The sequence below is a fragment of the Tenebrio molitor genome, chromosome 7 (genome assembly GCF_963966145.1).
Source record: "Tenebrio molitor chromosome 7, icTenMoli1.1, whole genome shotgun sequence".
NCBI lineage: Eukaryota > Metazoa > Arthropoda > Insecta > Coleoptera > Tenebrionidae > Tenebrio > Tenebrio molitor.
In genome coordinates, this window is record NC_091052.1 from 2789562 (window position 1) to 2811254 (window position 21693).

At 33.4% G+C, this 21693-nt stretch overlaps 6 protein-coding genes across 9 annotated transcripts; 1 reads left to right on the forward strand and 5 right to left on the reverse strand.

Annotated features, from left to right (window-relative positions):
* Positions 1–33: 33 nt before the first annotated feature.
* Positions 34–1009, reverse strand: LOC138135945 (translation machinery-associated protein 16). The gene is made up of 5 exons (XM_069054948.1): positions 871–1009; positions 739–815; positions 520–660; positions 316–464; positions 34–261 (listed from the first exon to the last, which is right to left on the reverse strand). The coding sequence occupies exons 1-5, from the start codon at positions 871–873 to the stop codon at positions 59–61; spliced, it is 573 nt and encodes a 190-aa protein (XP_068911049.1). The 5' UTR covers positions 874–1009; the 3' UTR covers positions 34–58.
* On the reverse strand, positions 871–4608 carry LOC138135931 (amidophosphoribosyltransferase-like). The gene is made up of 6 exons (XM_069054926.1): positions 4483–4608; positions 4257–4410; positions 3687–4201; positions 3183–3635; positions 2004–2240; positions 871–1941 (listed from the first exon to the last, which is right to left on the reverse strand). The coding sequence occupies exons 2-6, from the start codon at positions 4406–4408 to the stop codon at positions 1796–1798; spliced, it is 1503 nt and encodes a 500-aa protein (XP_068911027.1). The 5' UTR covers positions 4409–4410; positions 4483–4608; the 3' UTR covers positions 871–1795.
* Positions 4609–4734: 126 nt separating this feature from the next.
* On the reverse strand, positions 4735–10574 carry wapl (wings apart-like). 2 transcript variants are annotated; one of them, XM_069054902.1, is made up of 10 exons: positions 9972–10574; positions 7386–8758; positions 7084–7332; positions 6567–7031; positions 6292–6514; positions 6088–6203; positions 5884–5983; positions 5627–5797; positions 5387–5577; positions 4735–5331 (listed from the first exon to the last, which is right to left on the reverse strand). In XM_069054902.1, exons 1-10 carry the CDS (start codon positions 10135–10137, stop codon positions 5194–5196), a joined length of 3192 nt encoding a protein of 1063 aa, XP_068911003.1. In that variant the 5' UTR covers positions 10138–10574; the 3' UTR covers positions 4735–5193. The 2 variants fall into 2 exon arrangements, with proteins under 2 accessions (XP_068911003.1, XP_068911002.1); XM_069054901.1 differs by having other exon boundaries at positions 7084–7344.
* Positions 10575–10592: 18 nt separating this feature from the next.
* Positions 10593–12008, forward strand: LOC138135937 (alpha-2-macroglobulin receptor-associated protein). Its single transcript, XM_069054940.1, has 3 exons — positions 10593–10920; positions 10969–11398; positions 11457–12008. Exons 1-3 carry the CDS (start codon positions 10717–10719, stop codon positions 11930–11932), a joined length of 1110 nt encoding a protein of 369 aa, XP_068911041.1. The 5' UTR covers positions 10593–10716; the 3' UTR covers positions 11933–12008.
* On the reverse strand, positions 11987–14174 carry LOC138135930 (putative leucine-rich repeat-containing protein DDB_G0290503). Of its 3 annotated transcripts, none has more exons than XM_069054924.1 (4): positions 14092–14174; positions 13749–14008; positions 13520–13690; positions 11987–13470 (listed from the first exon to the last, which is right to left on the reverse strand). In XM_069054924.1, the coding sequence occupies exons 2-4, from the start codon at positions 13787–13789 to the stop codon at positions 12090–12092; spliced, it is 1593 nt and encodes a 530-aa protein (XP_068911025.1). In that variant the 5' UTR covers positions 13790–14008; positions 14092–14174; the 3' UTR covers positions 11987–12089. The 3 variants fall into 3 exon arrangements, with proteins under 3 accessions (XP_068911025.1, XP_068911024.1, XP_068911026.1); XM_069054925.1 differs by having other exon boundaries at positions 12441–12629; positions 12692–13470; positions 13749–14146; XM_069054923.1 differs by having other exon boundaries at positions 13749–14140.
* A 336-nt stretch (positions 14175–14510) lies between these two features.
* On the reverse strand, positions 14511–19587 carry LOC138135944 (paired mesoderm homeobox protein 1-like). Its single transcript, XM_069054946.1, has 3 exons — positions 19179–19587; positions 15055–15236; positions 14511–14999 (listed from the first exon to the last, which is right to left on the reverse strand). Exons 1-3 carry the CDS (start codon positions 19324–19326, stop codon positions 14595–14597), a joined length of 735 nt encoding a protein of 244 aa, XP_068911047.1. The 5' UTR covers positions 19327–19587; the 3' UTR covers positions 14511–14594.
* Positions 19588–21693: the final 2106 nt, after the last annotated feature.

The window sequence follows — 21693 nt, forward strand, 5'->3', positions numbered from 1 at the left end:
GTATTATTTTCGAGTAATAAAAATTAAAATGAAAGACATGTATTTTTTATAAAACAGTTTATTCAGTAACGTCCATTGATGATGAGTTTTTTGCAGAATTTTCTTGCACCTGAGGTTGAACATGACTTTTTACACTACTTGCACTTTCTTCCAAGTATTTTCTGCTGTACCTTTTTAGCTTAAATTTTGGCAAAAATCTCAATTCATCATTCCAGTTTTGCAAAAGATTAAACTGTGCAATATTTAAGATGTCTGGAATTTCTAAAAAAAAAGTTAAGTCAAGAAGTAATATACTGAGTGGGAGTCAAAATTTACCCAAACCACAAGAATTAAATTCTTCCCTTTCTGTTTTAATGGTTAAATTAATTATATCCTCCCTATTGGCGTGTTGCCGGTTTTTACGATTACCTATTGAATGTTTGATTTTTATTTGTTCTAGTTCTGCATCAAACCTTCCTAAGTACCTAATTAAATAACTGAATATCATATCTTAACAGAATTATTAAAAATAATCAATACTTTTCAATTATGTCCAGTGTTTGTTTAACAGTATATGAAGCACAACCTGGTTCCAAGTTATCTTTAAACCATTTTATTTTTTCACCCAGTATATTTAATTTTATATTACCGCTGTGCTTACTCTTCTCCCGCGCCTTGTTCCTAAAAATTAAAATGAATACAATTTCCTACGTTTTAAATCACTAAAATTGTTTTCAGAAACCGGGCCTTAGTCCTTACTTGTTTATTTGTTTCACGAGAGCGTTGGTCTTGCGACTGTTTGGATGTTTACATTTTATGAGTTCTTTGATTTTTGTCTGAAATATTTTTACATTAAATGGCAATAACATAAAAAAATATATTCACACTAACCATTTTAACAAATACTAAATTCGTTTGTATTAAGTCCTATTAACAATTATTCTCAAATTTCGATTTCAACACTTTTCACGTGTGTTGAGGTTATAAAACAACTTTTTTCCGTCAACTGTCAATTTTTCCAAGACGCTTTAAAAAGCTAACCTCGACAAAAATAAATTTGCTGAGCTTTCAAGCCGAATATTTTTGTATGATACCTGGTTTGGAAACATTGTCAAACCATGGATAAAGTTCGTTCCTCATTTTTGATATTGTTTTTGATCAATTCCGCCGTAAGTGCTTGCGAAAATCCAGAAATCCGGTCCAACAGCTACACGACTGAAGACGCAACAATCCTCACTCATATCGCGTATATTTCTGAATTTACTGTAAAATGTGGATCGGGGACCGTGTCGAATTTATACGCATTGATGGGCGACACAGTTCAACCCATTGGTGTGACTGGACCAAATCGATATCAAATTAGTTGGACTGAAGATGTGAAGAACGCGCGTACTGGTGATATAACAATTAAAATTTATGATGATGATCACTATACTTTATTGAGAAAAGCTCAAAGAGCAGGAGAAGACTTAAATAGTGTTCCAGTTTTTGGTAGTGTAACAATCAATCACCCTGGAACTTACAAAGGGCCTTGGATTAGTTGTGAATGTTTAGCTGTAGCTTTTTCATTAATTGTTTGTTATTATGCAATTCACTTCAGATCAAAATTACTGGCTTAATAAATACTGTTATAAAACGCATATTTTTTTTATTTGAGAAAAAAAATTAATACTGATCTGTTTACAATTTCTCTAATAACTACATATAATTTTCTTATTAATACTTTTATTAGCAGATCAATGATTTTTTCCCTAACTGTTATTTCTTTAACTAAATCAATACTTAATATAATACTTTTTTTAACCCTGTTAACAGCTTACCAATCCAGTTCTTTTGGAATGTCTTCTGGATATTCACCTGTTAAACACGCAGTGCAATGTCCCCTGTCAGCACCCTTTTCAATATTTCTTTGTACCGCCTTAATTAATCCTTCCACACTTAAATATTCGAGACTGTCAGCTCCTAGAAAAACATCGATCACAATAAAAAAAAAAATGAGAAAATAAGATTAATCGTCATCATACCAACTTTATCAGCAAGGCTTTTAGAATCTAGATCGTTCGCAATTAGTTCTTCTCGTGTTGGAATGTTTATGCCCATGTAACAAGGGTACTTTAAAGGAGGGCTTGCCACACGTATATGCACCTCCTTAGCCCCGGCACGACGTAATAATTTAATTATCGGACCAATTGTATTGCCTCTTACTATGGAATCGTCAATGAGGATGATTCTTTTTCCTTTGGCATTCGTCGCGATCGGACCTAATAAACGAACAAACTTCTTTGATTTTACTCATAATATTAAACAATAAGATACAGGATGTATCAGAAATAATTTTAACTGGTAACAGAACTCGTTAAATAACATTTTTGCAAATTCTCAAAATGATTTTGTCATTTCTGTATTTATCTATTAAAATAAACTTTTCATTTCACTTTGAAAAAATCGACCGTGAATAAAATAACGAATTAACCAGTGAGAAGTAAAAAGTTGTTACGTTCATAATCGCTCTCCATTGTTTTTTCTTAACTGCAATTGAAAAAAAAGCGATCAAATGATGCCACCGTTCAGTTGTATTGCTGTTGACTTTTCATTTCATTTAGAAAAAATCGACCGTGAGTAGAATAATGAATTAAGTAGTGAGAAGTAAAAGTTGTTAGGTTCCTAATCGCTTTCCATTGTTTTTTCTTAACTGCAACTGAAAAAAGGCGATAAAATAATGCCATCGTTCAGTTGTTGCCTTTCCGTTGTCGGTGATTTGTGTTAATTCGCGGAAGTAATACTCAAAATGGCACATCGAATTTTGCGAATGGATTTTAGCACAAGACAACGCTGAATCAAAGTTTTTAAATTACATATGTGATATACACGGATCAGGCAGGATTCACTCTAGAAGTCGTATTTATTGTGCAACAATAGAGAAGCACTTGGACAAATTTTAGATGATTTTTAAAACGTCTCAGGGGAATTTTTCCCCAAAAAACTACTAAACTGATTGGTTGTCCTTGACGAGTTTTATTACCACTTAAAATTATTGTACCTATTTCTGATACACCCGGTATTTATAACGTGACAATCGTAAAGTGCATTCAGTAGGAAACAAAAAAAAGTCAATTTTATAAAATTAATAAATGATTTGTCATTTGAAAGTCATGTCTTAGCTTAAGTATGCATATTTGCGATTCGTACAGCACCAAACTTACTAAATTTCAAGGCTACATTCAATTGTCTAAGACGATTGGTCGGTTGAATAAAAGTTCTTCCGACGTAAGTGTTTTTCGTGAGCAGTTCTCCCATTGGAATGTTAGATTCTTTTGAAAAACCAAAGGCGGCAGCATTTCCCGATTCTGGTACAGATCCTACAATATCCGCTTCCACCGGATGTTCAATAGCCAACTGTCTCCCGCAATGAGAGCGCACGGTATAAACTTCTTGCCCCTCGAAAATGCTATTGGGTCTTGCAAAATACACATACTCAAAAATACAGAAGGCCAAACGTTTGTCCGCTGGTCTCGGAACGATATCGACAGTTCGCACCCCTTGGCGCGTCATTTCTATTATTTCACCTGGCAAGACTTCGCGGACGTAACGTGTAATTGTCATAAACGCGCAAGATTCAGAAGAAACAAGCCAACCTTCTGGCTCGACATTTTCGTCTACGTTACAAAATAATTAACAACGGATTAGCGGTTTTGTATGACACTTACGTTCTGCATGAGATGGAAGAATTTTACCCAAACAGAGCGGCCGATTGCCGTAAGGATCTCTAATCGCGTAAATTCGATCTTTCAACATCAAAACCACAGAGTAACTCAGAGGGGCTAGCTGCATCAGATGTCGGATTCTCGCAGGCCAATCGGGACCGTTCACCTCGCCTTCTGGGGGTATTAAACAGAGAGCTTGTGTGATTATCTCGCTGTCTGAATGCGTAGAGAGTCCGACACCGCGATCCAAAACCCTTTTTCTCAAACTAGAACAATTGACGAGTTGTCCGTTGTGGGCCGTCGCTAAAGAACCGTGCATGGAATGGACAACAAAAGGTTGACAATTAACCGAAGATGAGGCTGCCCTTGTTGTATATCTAGTGTGACCTATTCCTAATGAACCTTTCAATTTGCTTATGTTATCTTTATTGAAGACGTTCTTAACCAAGCCCATGCCTTTATGGATGTGAAATTCATTGTTGCCTTCACTTGTTACCACACCACATGATTCTTGACCCCTGTTAATTAATAACAATGATTTGTTAAAACTCGTGATAACTTTGACGATCAAACCTATGCTGTAGTGCTTCCAGGCCAATGCAGATAATCTGGGCAATTTCCGAGTTACTATTGCACCAATCCGTGGCGCCGATAGCCCCAAAAACGCCACATTCGTGGGTTAAACCCGTCGTAAATTCATCTCGCGAAGAGCATTCTGAATCCATTTCTACAAAGCAACATTTAAATGCATCATAATTCGTGCTTATTTATCTACTACATCACAATTTTTTTTATTTACCTTCAACACGTGGAATTTTAAGGTTACCAAAATAACACCTGTTGAATTTTTGCCCATGAATGACGTAATGAATTACTTACCGCCCACACGCGTCACCCACGGCACCTAACGAAATATTACAAATTATCCAGGTTCATATTCAGTAATCCCAACGAAATTATCGATTAGCATTACAGTAAATTTAAATATTTTCAATTTACAGGTTGACTGTCAAGGTTTTTTTTTTGTTGCAATAAATACAAAATCAACAAATCAAACTTTAAAAAGTATCAGTATTTATTATGTACATTATATTTAAACAATCCAAATAACATTATGGTGATTTTTTATGATTAATAAAGAAATAAATAAAAACATATACAGTAGACAATTATATACACAACTGAACTGAAAAAAATAATTGTGGTAAAAATATAAAATGATATACTGAACCTTAAATTATTCAATATTATCAAACAACTTACACTAAATAATACTAACAATAACAAAAAATTAATAAAATATAATATGAAATATACCTTTCAGTTCAGTAATCTAGGTCAACTATTTAATATGACTTCATCTTTTTTTGTGTTTTTCTTGAACTACCTTAGTGATTTCAGTAAACTGTAAGTACTAACAATGGTGCTCCTTTACATTAAATTCAATCACCACATTTGCAAATGTCCTTACGATTTACCAAAATTGATCATTTTTACAAGTTTTTAAATGCTAGTGTGCCATTGTGTAACTAAGATCCATGCACTCGGTGTAACTTGGTTTTTCTTGAGGTGAAGGATTGTCGCATTCTTCTAAAAACTTGATCACTTTTTCCGTTGCTTTTATAGCGCAAACACTCGAGGCTTCCGTCTGCGAAGGGAAATTATGTAAGTGAGAGGATAAAAATATAACAAAAACTACATACAGATGCTGTCAAGTTCATAAAATTAAAGAATTTCTTCAAAAGTTCCACCATGTCTGTAAAATTATTTCCCCGTAAAAACTGACGAACACTACTTTGATAATCTTGACTTTCCATTATTAAGAATCCAATGAGCATCACAATGTAGGAAGCAAGGAATGTGTATTCCATGTGTGTTCCGGCTTTTTGAAGTACTATAAAAAATATTTAATAAAAATATACAGATTCAAATATGTGACCTACATTTTGCAACAGTTTCTTCAATAAATTCCTCGTTTGATTTATAAGCCACATTTGCACTATCAGCGTCTTTTTCACCATCTAAAATTGCATTCGTTCGTTTTTCTGCTATTTTTGCGCAACCCTCCCAATGATAAAATTGTGCAATCAAGGCCTCCACCGCACTTTCTTCGCCTAAAATCAACGCATAAAAAGTAATTCGTACAAACGCTGGATAAACAGGGAACGTGCACAACCAACAAAAAATACGTTTTACTTACGTGAATAAATACTCTCTAATTTTGACGGTGCTTTGGCGTCCATCAATAATTTTTTATTGGGGTCGTTGTCTTGTATGAGATTAATCAACAACATTAGCACCTAAAAACAAATTGATTAATGTCAAATAAATTTTACCAAGCTGAAAAATAATTTGCAATTTCCTCAAATAATTAAGTGAATGACAAGAGATTTAAAAATATTACCAAAACCCCTAATTCAAATTTCTTCTGTTCTGGGATATAATGTGGAACTTGCAGAAGCAGATGTAAACTAGTTTCAATAATTCCTGCTCTAGAACCTATCAACGTACTTCCCATTGCTAGAAAAAAATGATGAAATCAAATTATTAAATTGAATAATAATCTGACTGCTATTTTTAGTAAAAATTTATTTAAAAAATGACTTACACTGCTTACTAAAATGGTGGGTTAAGTTAATTAATACTTTTAGTGTTACAAGAAGAGCCTCCCTTATTATTGTTCCTGTAGATTCTTTGTCAGTTATATCAGTCACAGGATATAGAGGTATTTCACCATCACATAATTTATACAAATTAACAAGTGTATCTAAAATTACTCCTTCATTATAATTTAGCAGGTACGTTTGATTTTCCTCATTATTATGAGTGACCTAAAACCCAAAAAAATGAGTGTAACGTAAAAGAATGTCAAGTTTAAATTACGTTTTCTAAAACGCGTAAACACCTATCAACTTTACGCAGTTTATCTAACAAGGCATCCGTCCATGAAACGACGTAGTCAGAAACTTGCCTACAGCATTCGCATATCGTTTTCATGATATGCTCCAGCCCACCCAACTCTCTAAGTTCCTCCTTAAACCACTCTCCTGCGCGTTTCGAAGTTAGACTCAACAGCGTCTCCATCGCTAACTGCCCCACGGTGATGTTATCGAGATTCAAATGCATCGCATGACCTTGACTTTGAATTTCGGCACACAGTTCTCTGACTTTCTGTTTGTTCTTTTCCAGCTGGGCTGAACTTAACCCGCAAACGTCAAGAGCTTGCTGGTAACTAACATCCGATTCGAGTAGATTTAACATTAATTCTAGGCAATCTCGGTCTAGGTCCATGTTAAGTCGGTCTTGGCTCAGTACAAACATGACCGTGGCCGTGCACAATCCAAGACTCTACAAGTAATTTTGAAATATCGCTGACGAACCCTTCAACCTTGAAAGTTACCTGATCTTTGGTAGCGTCATGCAGCGCCTTGAAAAATTTGGCCACCGTTCCGTGGGCGCGCACGTGCATCCGGAAGGCGGGAACCATACATTTCGAGGCTAGAGTGATGGCCGACAAACAACGCGTACTGATCGGATTATTATCCTGCAAGGCATCGAGGATGTATTCGACGTCGTCATTGAACTCCTGGAATTCTCCGATTTCTTGAATTTGATGTGCCTTCTTCACATTTCTGACGACCGTGTAATACTGCAAAAAACCCTAAGTCAGAAACAAATAAGACTGTCACCAAACCGACTCACCCCTTTATCACTTTTTGTGCATTTTATGCTCGTCACACCGTCTTTCTCTCCGTCACTAACCGTCACCCTGGTGAGGGGGTCATCATTAAAACCGAATTCGTCGTACACTGAACTACTCGTATTATTGCTAGTCGTGTTTTCGTTAGGTTTTTGAGGTGCGTCTTTATCATCACTCCACTTGTGTTTATACAACGCGCGTCTTTTTTTCGTCACGTCTGTAACTAAAGGTCTACTTTTAAATATGCTTCCCTTCTTCTTTGATATAACCAATTTGACCGGAGGCGCGGTTTCTGAATCCTTGTCTTCCGTTGTTTCCTCTTTTTGTTCGTCTATTGGCATCTGGATTGGGTCGGCGTCTGCTGTCGTGTTGGTCTTAGTTTCTAACTCTGTTGTAGTGCTATTGCTATCTGAATCTGTATCCCACTCTTCTTCTCTTCTTCTCTTCTTGGTTACTAGCTCTTCAACAGGCTTCACTTCATCTACTGGAGCTTCCGGTTCCGGTTCTTTCATCACTTCTTCAGGCTCTTTATCTTGTATTGTTTCTTCATCCAGACGCTCAATAATTTCACACGGCTCGTTTTTCTCCGTATTATCTTCACTTTGTGAAAAGTCTGTCTGTTCGTCTTTGCTATCTTCTTCCGTTTCTTTCTCGTTGTTAATACCGCTGTCTCCGTCATCATTTTTACTATTTTCGCTAATCATACTTGCACTGTCAAGTGCTTGCTGAGGAGAATTTGGTTTAAGTAGATTATCGTACATTGCTTTTCTTTCCATTTCGTACTTTTCCGCTGGGATGTACTGTGGTGATAAATCCATATCTTGCTTTGGTGAAGTGAATAGTGAGAATTCGCCTGGTGTGTCGGCCGTCGCAGGACTGCTACTCGGATCCTGCTGCATACTGCGCCTTGCTGATCTGGTGATGCGGCAGTTGGGCGATCTTTGTGCTGTATCCCTGAGAGCTCTTGGAGAAGTTGCGTTTGATGTAGATGGAGTGCTGGATGGTGTGGGTGTGCTTTCCGATTCGTCCGAATCGTTCACTAACTGAGATTTTCCTCTACATATCCTTAAAACTATTGGAGGTTTTGTTTCGTTTCGTTTAGAATTATTTACATTTGAACTTAGAACAGTCTTTTCAGGCGAGTTGCTTTTTGACGAAAAAAATTTTCGAGGTACACTTTTTGTCGTCTTTTCCACCGGCTCGTTTACGATCTTTAACTTTTTCGTGGCGTTGCCATAGGTCATGTCAGCGGTGGTTTTATACGACGTGGATAAATCAGGAGGGTCTGTATTGCGGCTTTTGAAAAACTTTTTTGGTTTAGGAGTGTTGTCTCCTTCAGGCGGAGCCACTTTTTCATTTTCTGAGCGGGGTAAACCTAAATAATAACATACACTAATTAAACAGGCTACCGTCGAGATATCTAACTTTATAATCTTTAATCAGGCGATGTAAAAATTTCAACTATATCTACTCAAACATATTAAAAGGTTTCAATTTTTCTTTAACGTTTATTAATATAGTACACAGCTGAGGCATTTTTTATCAACCAGAAACGCATAATAAGATGTATCAAGATTACACTCTTATAAGAATCTTTTTAAAATATACAATATCCTGACTGTCTTATGCACGTTTATCGGGGAATTTTGTTCGGACGTTTTTAAAATAACAAGTGTATTCGAAATGAATCGTTTAAATACGCTAAATAAGAACAGATGTGTTTTTGCAGATTGAATAATTCCAAAAAGTCTCAAGTGCAAGATCTGCAGGTTTTTTTGCACTACCTAAGGGTATTGTGAAAATAATCTCCCTGAGATACTTCAAAGTAGTACTTTTTTGTAGAAAACTACTTTTTCTATACATGAGTTTTTTTAGTTGCAAATAAAATTGTGTACATACATATTTTATGTCACGTTTTGACACTCTCTGTACCAAATATAATGGTCATATGAGAATAAACATATTTTTGTAATTATTATGATAAGTTTAGGTTAAAAGTACCTACCAAAAAACTATTTACTGAACATTGTATGTTGGTTTGTTCTCTTTCTTTAAAGTTTACTACACAATTCATGCTTAATTATTAGGTAATCTAAATAGTTTTTATCCAAAATTGAGGTAATCAGTGCAATATTTTATTTATTAACATCACCATAAGAAAAGAACAGCTGGCAACAAATTGATATTACAAAAAACTGACAACAAAAGTAAATACATAACAGATATGTAGTGTAAATAGATGATAACAATAAAACAGAAGTAAATGCTGTTATATTTCTACTATACATTTCCTTTGCTTAACATGTATGTCTTACTTTCCACAAGCAATATTTTTTAATCTTGGAAAACCTTCTAATGCATTAATTTTTGACAAGGTCATTTCTTTACATAATCCTACTTTACTAAATTATGTCACATATGGAAATAATTGGCTACAAATAATTTTTGATTTGACATAAACAGGGAATATTGATCTGTATTTAACATACAAATGACATTGCAAAATATCTTCAAAATAGTCTGTAAAGCATTTTATAAATAAGGTTACATTTATCTTTAATACACATTCAAAATGTGGCAAAACTTACCATTAATAGTCCGGATAGAAGTGAAAGAGGTTATGCCCCATTTACCAACAGTAGCAGCAGACCTGGCTGCAGATGGTTTGTTTGTGTTTTCCTTAAAGAGGTTATCAAAATGAAAACTTGCATGAGAACTTCCTCCGCGACGGTATTTTCCATATCCCCTTGACATTTTTAAAAATTAAACAAAATGTATGAAGCTCCTCACTTGAACATTTCGTAACCTCCTGTTAAATTTTCGATTTTAAGTAAAAGCGGGAAATACAGTCGGGTTCCATAAAATTGATCTGGTAATACTATCCAGTCTCATAACGTTATCTTGGCGATTTATCAATGCATTTTGTTGTATTTTGTTAAAATTGGTTCACTTCGCCATTTTCATTAAATGATGTACGGCCATATATTTTTATTAAATCGTATGTATCAACGAAACAGTATCCTTGTGTGCTCCCACAACCATCACGTTATTCGAATACTGACTTCTTTACTCCCATACACGCAAAAAATTATTGTATTTTCTCTTGTCAATAGAATTTTCACGTTATAAACACGCTAGTAAATAACGGCTACGAGAGTCTACGTGAGGTTGCATAAAACTACTATTGCAACACTGCTGTCATCTGTCAAAATGGCTACGTTGCAACTTGCAACGTAAAACGTCAACAAAAAGTGCAACAAAAACGTCAAAACGCTCTTCAGGTTTTAAAATTTGTAAAGTTTTGTGATAGTTTGTTAATTTTTACAATAAAATATGATCTGCTTTAATAAATTCGTGATTTTCGTATTAGTGACCGTTTTTGCTTCCCTCTCAAAGTGCCATAATAAATATTCTTCTGAAGCAAATTCCAAACCAAAACCGAACGATGACTTAGATTTTCGACCCGTCTCGCTAAAACATTTGGATAAACCGTTTAGAATGGCCAAATTAAATTTGTTGTGGTCAAAAGCCGTTATAGTAAGTTTATATAAGAAACAATAAATATTATTTAACAAGTAATTGTAGAGGCTTTCAGAAACTAAACTTAAGTCGCTTTTTGGCGAATTAAAATTGCATGATAAAGAGGAAATAACGTGGAAACATCTTAAAGCTGAAGGAAAAGATAAAGATGGATTAAAGGAAGCTGAATTGAGAAAAAAATTATTGAATATTATGGGTAATTATAATTTACTAGATCAGGCTGATGACCTCCATGATCCAGCTAAATATAGACCCCATAAACCTCTTAATGAAGCATCAGATAAATATTTGAATAAAAGTCTATTCAAAGACAAAAAACTCAACAAATTGTGGGAAAAGGCTGAAACTGCAGGCTTTACACCTGAAGAACTAGCAGCTTTAAAAGAAGAATTTAATCATCATCAGGATAAAGTTGATCAATATTATTCTTTACTTCATGATGTTAAAGGAAATGAACAAGATGATCAGGCAATTAGTAAGTTAAGTCAGATGATGTTAAAAAATTTATAGCAACTCATTTTTCAATGTTGTAGATTCTGTTGATGAGAATTTAGAAAAATTTAACACTATTGAAACTCAAGAAGAAAAACAACCAAATAAAGATTATTTAGATAAAGTAAACCTTTTGAGAGAAAAACATAAAGACATTCGTGATGGTTATGATAGACTTTTTGTTCTAGCTGCTAAAGGACCAAGCAGTAAAGAGTTTGTTGAACCAAAGGTTCAAGGTTTATGGAAAATTGCATTGGAAAGTAATTTTAAACCTGATGAATTAGAATCATTAAGAGTTGAACTCCTTCATTATGAAAACAGACTACTCAAATTGAGACATCTTCAAGCTGAAGCTGCCTTGAAAGATGATTATCATAAGAAAAAAATGGAGTTAGCTGGAGGTAAAACTGATGGAATGATGATGATGGAAGATACTATTAAAAAACATAGTAGAAAAGTTGAAAAAATCCATTTAGATTTGGAAACAAGAATAATGCAAAAACATATTGAATTGTAATGATTTTATTATACTCAGTGTCTAATTTAGGTGTTGTAAATAACTACAAAGATATAAAAGTGTTTCTTATTTTGTATATTTATAAAAGATTTTTTTCTAAAATTATATAATTTTAGATTAAATAACATATCACAATTCTTTAAATACATGGAAAAATTCAGCTTGTGTCAGAAAGATTTTCATAAGTTTGTTGAAAGCTCTGGATAATTTTTAGTGTTGTAAATTTTATATTCTGTGCAATAACATTACTGATTTCAGAAAATTGATACTGTTGATCTTCATTAAAGCTAGCCACAATGTTGCCATACATTCCATTCATTGATTCTTTTAACATTGCAGTGAAATTTGCACTTTTTTCTTTATCATCTTGGTCAGATGATTGGCCATGCTGCTGATTTTCAAATTCATGCAGTTTCTGTTTTAATTCCTCAATTGTATTATCCCTTTTAAAAATCTCATTTAATTGTCTATCTTGACATGATGTCAACTTATTTTTTAATTCTTCTACTTCAACTTTTTGTTTCTCAGAGATCTTGGAAAGATCCATTATATTATCCTTGCTTAAAGTAAGTTCTGTTTCAAGTTCTTTTATCTTTTCTTGTTCTTTTGCCAGACTTGCATCAGCTTTATTTTGTTCTTCATTTCTTAATCTATCCTGTTGGTCCTTCATTTGTAGTTTTAATTTTATATTTTCTTCCTGAAAGAATGTTAATTCTTTTAATAAATTTTCAGTTCTCAGTTCCAAGACTTTAATTTTACTTTTCAGCATTTCACTATTAGGTTCACCTCTTGCTTTTTCTGTATCCATCAGTTTCATCATGTTATTCAGTTTTTCTGAAATATGTGACAAACTCATTCTAACTTCAGTGTTATGAGCACGGTTTTCTGTAACATACAGATTTAAAGGATCATATGTCACAGCTTGCCCAATAACAAAACCACTTGGAATATTTTGTATTTGTGTCTGAGGGAACACATGTGATGGACTCAAAGCTGATGGAAATGTATTTATTGGTTTACTTTCACTAATTTTCTCTTCAACTGCATGTGTTGAGACATTAATGTGTGCACTTTCAATCTGTTCTTCTACATCAGCATTTTTACTGGGCAAAATTGACTGGCCCATTTTAGCAATACGTGACAAAATATCTGCCTTTGCTTTATTTTCTGATGTGTTTCCATTTTCTACATTGGCTGCAATGCTTTTTTCATTATCCTCTTTTTCATTTTCAGTTGTATGACTGTTCTCCTTGATTTCAGTTGCCATTATAACTTTACCACCATATTTTTCCATATGATCCATGAGAACTTGAAAGTCATTATTACTGCTAAATTTAATTAGCCAATTATCTTTAACACTATCAAAAAACGACGCAAAATCATCTTTTTTTATTGAGATCTCAAAGGTGGAATCTATTTTTGTTCTCATTATTACATTGCGCTTTTCTTTATATAAAATTATGTCATAAGATGCTTGAAGTGAAGAACTAATAATTGCAAGACCATGTTTGCCCAGTGGAATGTATTTTCCCTCAACTCTACAAAAACAGTTGACTCATCATAACTTTAGACTAAAAAACAACTCACAATTTCCATACATGAACAATGTATGCACATACAACAGTACTTTCTCCTTTTGTTGTTTCACTTTTTACATCTGATGTGATTCCTTGCTTTGGCTGTTTTGGGGCAGTGTAAATTAGACTTGAACTATCAGAATTTATTGAGGAAGAATCAAACAATGATGCTAAGTTAGAACTAAAATATATGCTTCAATTAATATTGTTATGAAAATATCGCTTGTTTAACGCCTGACCTGGCCGACGGAGTAAAATCATAATCATCGGAATCATTCATTCTTAATAAAAAAATATATATATATCAAAGAGGATCACAAAATTTACAATAAAATGTGTATAAATAAAAATTACTGCTCGGAAAATGCCATAACCACACTTGTACAGCTGATTTCAGTGATTTCACTCGCTCGCTGTGAGGTTATGTTTCGCTGTTAAGTTTGTCATTCTGCATTTCTGCGAAATGTCGGTGCAGTTGGCGGAACATTTGTCGATTTATCTGAAAAAAAAACCCACATATTATCCAAATTAGACAAACCTGCTTTTTTGTATTTAAATTTTAATAGAATGATTTTTATTTACATTTGGTTTTAAAAAGTTCCGAATACCAATATTCAAAGTGGTACCACCGGACAATCTAAGTGCCGGTATTGCAGAACTGCAGAACTTAACGATCATTTTTATAGAAAAGATTTAACTTAAAAAAAAACCTTTAATTAGTGTACACCGCTTTTTTAAGGGACATATGAATATGTTTCCTGTATTTAAGTACTTACCTAGATTTTATTAATTTAATTGTGAAATAAAAATCAGTTACTTTAATGCCATTCACGCTTTTTATTTTTGAAATCCTCACCCTGTCTCCTGTCATTCTGTAGCGCAAATACGTACTTCTGGTTGCAGCCAGTTTTTACCCCATTGCTTCCAAAAATATATAGGTAATTTTTATAGGAGTAGCATGAGGGACTAGGTACATATTCATAAAATAAAATGCAGTCTAATAAAAAACAATAATCCTGTTTTTTTTACTAAAATTGTTAATAAGCAATAATTAATTTACAAGTAAGTATTTATTCGATTATGAATTATGGTGACAAGGTAAATTCTTGGTGTCGATATCTCAGAGAGTTTACATCGAATCGATTGCACATAGAATTCGAGGATATATTCGAAGAACAATAATTAAATGGATTGGTGGGGAGAAAAGGACACGTCTGTCCCGTCAAAGCCGCGTTGAAATTACTCGTGTACAAATCAGGCTGTCCATATTGACCATGAGCACATTTCCATGGCATCACATATTGCAAATCTGCTGTTGAATGTGGAGGAATCACGTTTTGGTGGGAAAACAAGGGTTTTTCCATAGCGTCAGTTCTGGGGTTAACCGCTGCCATGGTTTTATTGCAGGACAATTTTGTCGACGGAGTTTGTTGCAGACTCAGGCTTCTCTCGTTTCTTCGAAATTTTGCTCTTCTGTTTTGGAACCACACCTAAAAGAACACGATAAAATTGGCATGGTGTTGTCATTTTTAATTTTTCTTTTACCTGTACTCTGGCTTCACTTAAACTAACTTTGGCTGCTAAATCTTCTCGGACGAAGGCATCAGGGTAGTGGGTTTTCTCGAACACCTTTTCTAAAGCTGCGAGCTGAACGGTGGTGAAAGTGGTTCTGTTTCTTCGAGGCTTTTTGCTTTTTTCGTCATTTCGCGAATGCTCAGACGTAGATCCTGAAAATGTGAATTATTTTACAGCTGGTCCCAGTACTTCATTATTATTTTGATGAATCAGTCTCGTTCTGAAAACTACTGTCTGGTGGGAGTTCCCAAAGATCAATCCCAGTACCGAGTTCACTTTCGCATGTGATATTTTTCCAGTAATTAATCGAATCTGTAAATCGCTTATGTGCCATACTTAAAAAAGGATAGTAATTAAAAATAGACTGACTTCCAAGGTCGGCTTGAGAACGGATGTTTGTATTCTATTTGCCAATGATCGCGATAAAATCGGTAAAGTTAAAGTTAGTTAGGGACATGTGTGTGTGCAGTGCGTTTAAGCAAAATCGCTTTAAACGCAATGCATCATGTAATTAGAAATGATAAACGTGGACCGGTGCGTCCGACCGGAATATCTCAAACTCATGGATCAAAGGACAGATCAAAGACGTCTCTGTCTATCTCAATGAGTTACTTGTTGCAATGTAATCCGATATTTCGAACGGTTCCAAGCTGCACGTCTTGCAAGCGAAATCGTCAAATTTTCCAAATCGTTTCGTACACGACGTCTACATTAAAAAACTATCAGTCTCGTCCAAAAAATAACTCCAAAAGAAGAAATCTACCGAAGAGGCTCCACTCTATTTTGCAATAAGTTGAGGCAACTGTTCGGTCGCAAGAAGAGCGAGGCTCTATTAAAAATAAACATTCTTGGAACCATCAAGTCATTAAACTATCAAATGTGATTTATTTTATTATGCGAGACACATTTAACATGTAAATTAAATGCAGATAAAATAACAGTTAAGATTTGTTTTTAGGGGAGATCGTAATTTACATGTAAAAGTGACTTTATTATCGTGTTCACCTACCAACGAACCGAAATTATGGGTAAGTGCAGTTGCTACTGTTGACACTGCTTTGGGCAAAATATATGGGGTGCCATTTGAATGTAATGGTAATAATTCTTTAAATTTTCTAGAAGTTCTGTTTGTGAATTGTATAAACTGCGACGGCAACTACTCCTGCACTGACAAATGGTAATATTTTGATATTATATGTCAACAATGGAAGTTTTTTCTTATCATCCAGAAAAAAAAACGATAACAAATATTCGCTCTTGAATATATTGATACATATGTACTAATTAATTGAAAAACATGTATTGATTAATGACTGATGTATGAAAGTACTTCGACAGTAAACTTATTTCAGTTTTAACTACAGATGCAAAGTTATATGTTCCTGACGATGTCCTGGAAGAGGAGTGCCGCGAGGTACCAAATGTTGCCTACAAAATCAAAATTACGATACCAGAATACCAGAAAGAATTGGAAAAATTTACACAATGGCAGACCGAGAAACGGATCAATGGAATAAGTGGACGAAAATGTTATGATGGCATATTTTAAAAATATAGGAACAGCATCAGCGTGGTCGCGGTATTCAATGTTGAAGAGTACACTGTTTGCATTTCAAAACGTTGACATCTCCAGGTAAGATTTTTTAATAAGCTATGTATTAGTTGTTTTAATGTAATACATTTTCAGCAGTCTTACTTCCTTTTTGGAAACAAAATGTAGAAACTATCAATCGAAAAAAGCTGCGACTTTTTCAAGAAACGACATATGCAAGTTTTTACTGCAACCGGCGGACCAAGAGTGGATCCTTCAGAAAGTTGTACTCATGATGGGGCTGTCGTTGTGATGAATTATGTAAAATGATGAATTGTCATACTTATTATTTTCAATATACAAATTCTTTTCATAAAATCGAATTTCAATTATGCGTGAGCGAAAGTGAAACCTTCACCCACTGATAACTATGGATACAGACTCACTTTTTAGGGAGTTATTGAACAAAGCAATTTTTATGTGAATGCAAGAAGAGTAATTTTAACAATATTTTTGTGTTGGTTTATTTGACTTTTTGTTGAAAAACAAGCCTTCAATAACAGTAAAACGAAATCAAGACAAAATTCTAAATGAAACATCAGTTAATAATAATAATAATAATGACTTTATTAATGAAAAAGAAAAAAAAGAAGCATACAAGTCAATAAAAATATAAGAGTACAAACAAAGCACAAAGATGAGGCGAAGTCTAGGCACAACTATTCTATTTAACTTCAAAATTTAAAAAAAAAATAAAAAAAGGATTAAAAAACAAAAATAATATGGGAATAAAGAAAGTGCGATAACCTCGAAACAAGAGAAATTTAAAAAAATCTATTTTTGAAAGGAAAATATGTAATAAAAAAATAACTTATTCATTAGAGAAAATGAATCGATAACAAAAAACTGAAATTTAAAAAGATTTGTTATGATTTTTCATAAAGAGCATTAAAAATGATTTTTTATTTTTATTAAATCAGAATAATAATTGCAATAATTATCCACTGGTATACAGGTGCCCCAAAATTCGCGGAACAATTCAGTGGGGCAATGTCAACTCATGTTAGAAAATTATGAGAAAAATAGTAAATAAATTCAACATCTTTGAAGATATAAAAGAGATTTTGACTATTTATTTTTTACTAGCCAATGCTGTAATAATTCTGAATGAATTAACCTAATCACAGGTTGCAATTATTTCCTTCATTATTTCCAGTTTTTCCAAGAAGTGATTTTATGTGGGTTTTACCTCAAATAACGTATGGCAACATGGCTTTGATTTTTCTTTATTATTTCCATGGACACAAAAAAAATGAAATTATTGCAAACTATTGGGATACATATACTCAATTTCATATAAATGTGCATCTAAGCAAGCCATGAAAATCTGATTTTCTGTTGGTAGTAAAGCTAAAGCTAGTGACTTTAACTTTCAAAGTTGCTTGCTCTGCGCGAACCCGATTTGACTAATTTTTTAGTTTTTCTCCATTTTAACATTGCTGATTTCGAAAGCAATGTTACGTCTTTTTACTGATTAAATTAAAGTAATTCTTATTTGTTTTTGTCTTTGTATTTTTACCAAGTAAAGATTTTTATTGGACATGACCTTCATAAATGTGACTTTTGTAATGTAACTAAATTAAAGGTGCTTTTACAAATGCACAGCTCACTTGATGAACATTTATATGAAATCAATTATAGAATGTTTTTAAATGTTGCCACATTTAGGGCCAGTTTATAGAAAGAGAATTAAATATTTAATTCGAATTAAATTTTAATGCACGATAACCCATGAATCTGAAATTTTTATTGGTTCAATCTGATCACGTGTTCAGTTAATCTCGCATTTCATTACGATTAAGTTAATTTCGCTTCTGTAAACTGACCTTTAGGGCCAGTTTATAGAAAGAGAATTAAATATTTAATTCGAATTAAATTTTAATGCCCGATTAACCCATGAATCCGAAACTTCGATTGGTCCACTCAGATCACGTGTTCAGTTAATCTCGCATTTGATTACGATTAACTTAATTTCGCTTCTGTAAACTGGACCTTAGTGTAACAAATAGGTCCATAACTTCTACAAAAAAAGATTGATTTTTTTAAAAATATTTTTACCTGATATTTTAATGACTAACAACGTACTGCTAAGGTGTTCCGCGAGTTTTGGGACACCCAGTATATTATTTATTTTATTATAAATGATAAAATATTAATTTAAACATAGATTATAAAAGTAACTTAAATAACAGTTAAATATAATGTACTGATTGTTTAATAATTTTATTACATTTTTAAGACTTATTAAAATTAATTTCGATATTTTACATTAAAAATGAATATTTATATAAATGAAACGCACTGTAATTATTTCACATAATCATATAAACAAGTTGATTAACCGTCTAACATACAATTATCTTTTATTCTTCTTATCTCTTGAGTTACAAAATGTTCTTGTCGAGGCTTAATTTTTTCCTTTCGATAAGTTTATTTTGTCTAACCGCGCTCATGTTCGTGTTTATATAAAAACAAAAACTCCTCATTAAAAAAATTAACTTACCTTCATTAGATTCATCCGAATTTCTGCGTTTGTGACCCAGTCTTAATAAACTAGTCACTGAAAATTGTCTAGAATTGTTGGTATTAAGTCTTGCGTTGTAATCATTTGCGGCCGCCAGTTCTGTAACGTGTCCATCATATCCGAACATTTTTGGGACAACAATAGAATGATTTGCACTTAGAACTAATTTTGAAGTAAAAATTAAAACGTAATCATTATAATAATAATAACAGTGAACTGTCCAATACGTTGAGAAATGAATTACATTTCAACTTATCAATCGGCACTAATCGTAGTGTTCGAATTGTTAATTTGACACGAACGCAAATTGAAATTAATGTTTGTTTATGAATACGCTAATCTAATAATGCGACCACTAAGATACAACTAACGGGAAACTGGCAGGAGCTTTTAGATCTGAAACATTTCTTAGTGACGTCTCGTGCCATCCCCACCTAAATGACTTAATTTAAAAGAGGGCGGATTTAAGCCGAAATGGTATTAAGATGTTAAGTGGCGCCCCAATCATTTACTGAAATTATGGCTACGGTAATTGGGGATAATGGTGTTGACGTTTCGAATATTGCAGGAAGCAAATTCCTGTTTAAACACCCATATATCGTTTTTATTGCCCGTGAAAATTATCTGGATTATGGCCTAATTAGCTGGAGCAGCTTTTTCGTCCAGGTTTTTCTGCCACTTTGGGTCAACTTAATTAACATTTTTTGCATTTCCTCTGTTTTTATTTTATATCGTTACCTCATTCAATGTGAATTCTAAATTCACTTGGACACTTTATTTTTTCGATTGCACAAGGTGTCAGACCAGGTAGGTTTAATAGCCAAAAAGTTCCCATTACTCCATAATTAATTACAAATAATGCCAATTTTTCGAGTGACGGAAAAGTGGCATTTGTCATTGCTTTTTATGAAAACTGACTGATTGGCAAAGGCGTCTTGGTGCCGAGACCAACCCACGGCGGGCGTAACGCCACACATCAAGACCATGCCAGAACATCCTCCAGAGTCAGTGGAGCATATAGATCTCGGAAAACTGTCTCATGTCTAAATAACCACATATGCTGAACCGGGTTCGCTTTAAATTACCATGTTATCAAGTGAAGCATTTAAATATTCGGTTCGGTATAATAAACCGAATCAATTTGTAATTTGCACACATTTCATTAGCAGGAAAATAAAATTTGGTGAAATCTAGGCGTTCATGATGCTTTATTCCATGGAAAAAAATACATGGAAATTTGCCAAAGCAGCAGTAATTCAGGTGTAAAATTAATATTAGAGTTTTTGAAGTTTGCTTTTCTTCATAATTAACGAGTTAACTTAAATTTATCATCAAAATACGAATCATTATCACGTTAACTATATTTTATTACATAGTAGCTGGCCAACTGCCTTACATGCTCTTCACTTGGTTTATTTTAATTACATATTAATTATATCTAACTGAAATTAATTATCGCGGAATCAGGGGATTCAAAATCTAAGAAATTCCTTTTTGAGAGGATTTCCCTTGCCATTCAACGTGGAAACGCTGCAAGCATTCGGGGCACTTTTCCAGATTCCGCATTATTATCGGAAATTTTCGCATTGTAAATTATTTAAGTAAATAAATGGCAGCGAATGTGGTCAATTTAAGTACATAGTAGTAAAATAACTTTTGTTTTCAAAACCACCTTGTAAATATTTGTGGCGGTTTTATTGATGTTCTAGAAAATTGCAGCTTAATATGCATCAATGCAAACATTTTTGGAATCGTAAAGGCAAATAAAGTTATTTTCTACAAACCTGCGTAGGACAAAAATTCCAATGAAAATAAAAAATTAATCTCTTGAAGATAAAAAACTAAAATTGATTTCTTCTGACTGTTTATTTGTCCAAAATGAAATAAGAGAAATGGTTTGTAAAATATATTTATCACTATCCCACCTCCACCCGGCGGCACGGCAATTTTGCCGGAGTACATACACTATTACGGATATTACTATCAAGTAATAGTGCAGTGCTTATCAACATAATTACCGGCGTCTCGCCTCCGCATTTTGACCTTGTTGTGTATTATGTTCTGTGTCAATGTTAAGGTACTTCCTCACGATGTGACATGAGTATAATAATATACCTTTTTGAATTTCAACTACCAATGTGTTATCTAAATCCAGAATTTTTAAATTTTTAAAAAGAGATTGCGGTACTATTCCCTTTGCTGAAATTACAAGTGGTAAAATCGAAATTTTTTCTAAAGACCAAAGATTTCTCATAGCAACGGACAGCTATCACTTATTTATTATTACGAATAAGATAAGAAAAATAGTTGATAGTTGTTACTATTTTTGTATTATTTAAAGTTTTAATTACAGATTATGAAGGGTATATGCAAGTTAGGTAATTAAAAATTAGCTAAAAATCATCTTTTAGCACTACAGTTAAAGAAAGTAGTTGTTTTTTAATGAACGTTATGCATTTAAAGTGGGCATTTTTTCACTTGTGAAATAGAGTTC

Bases quoted from the DNA above. Each gene is read 5' to 3' on its own strand.
- LOC138135937 (XM_069054940.1), top strand. From the start codon at position 10,717: ATGATCTGCTTTAATAAATTCGTGATTTTCGTATTAGTGACCGTTTTT. The intron at 10,921-10,968 runs GTAAGTTTATAT...AAGTAATTGTAG, and splicing joins TGTGGTCAAAAGCCGTTATA to AGGCTTTCAGAAACTAAACT. The intron at 11,399-11,456 runs GTAAGTTAAGTC...TCAATGTTGTAG, and splicing joins ACAAGATGATCAGGCAATTA to ATTCTGTTGATGAGAATTTA.
- LOC138135945 (XM_069054948.1), bottom strand. The intron at 661-738 runs GTAAGGACTAAG...TTTAATTTTTAG, and splicing joins CTCGTGAAACAAATAAACAA to GAACAAGGCGCGGGAGAAGA. The intron at 262-315 runs GTAAATTTTGAC...CTTTTTTTTTAG, and splicing joins ATTTAATTCTTGTGGTTTGG to AAATTCCAGACATCTTAAAT.
- wapl (XM_069054901.1), bottom strand. From the start codon at position 10,137: ATGTCAAGGGGATATGGAAAATACCGTCGCGGAGGAAGTTCTCATGCA. The intron at 8,759-9,971 runs GTAAGTTTTGCC...GTTATTATTTAG, and splicing joins TTCTATCCGGACTATTAATG to GTTTACCCCGCTCAGAAAAT. The intron at 6,515-6,566 runs GTAATTTAAACT...TTTGGGTTTTAG, and splicing joins GTTTACGCGTTTTAGAAAAC to GTCACTCATAATAATGAGGA.
- LOC138135931 (XM_069054926.1), bottom strand. From the start codon at position 4,408: ATGGATTCAGAATGCTCTTCGCGAGATGAATTTACGACGGGTTTAACC. The intron at 3,636-3,686 runs GTAAGTGTCATA...TTTGTAACGTAG, and splicing joins TCTTCCATCTCATGCAGAAC to ACGAAAATGTCGAGCCAGAA. The intron at 2,241-3,182 runs GTAAGTTTGGTG...TTCGTTTATTAG, and splicing joins GAATGTAGCCTTGAAATTTA to GTCCGATCGCGACGAATGCC.
- LOC138135944 (XM_069054946.1), bottom strand. From the start codon at position 19,326: ATGTTCGGATATGATGGACACGTTACAGAACTGGCGGCCGCAAATGAT. The intron at 15,237-19,178 runs GTAAGTTAATTT...TCACATTTTCAG, and splicing joins TTCGGATGAATCTAATGAAG to GATCTACGTCTGAGCATTCG. The intron at 15,000-15,054 runs GTAAAAGAAAAA...GTGTTCTTTTAG, and splicing joins TAAGTGAAGCCAGAGTACAG to GTGTGGTTCCAAAACAGAAG.
- LOC138135930 (XM_069054924.1), bottom strand. From the start codon at position 13,789: ATGAATGATTCCGATGATTATGATTTTACTCCGTCGGCCAG. The intron at 13,691-13,748 runs GTCAGGCGTTAA...CATATATTTTAG, and splicing joins GATTTTACTCCGTCGGCCAG to TTCTAACTTAGCATCATTGT. The intron at 13,471-13,519 runs GTGAGTTGTTTT...CTGTTTTTGTAG, and splicing joins ATTGTTCATGTATGGAAATT to AGTTGAGGGAAAATACATTC.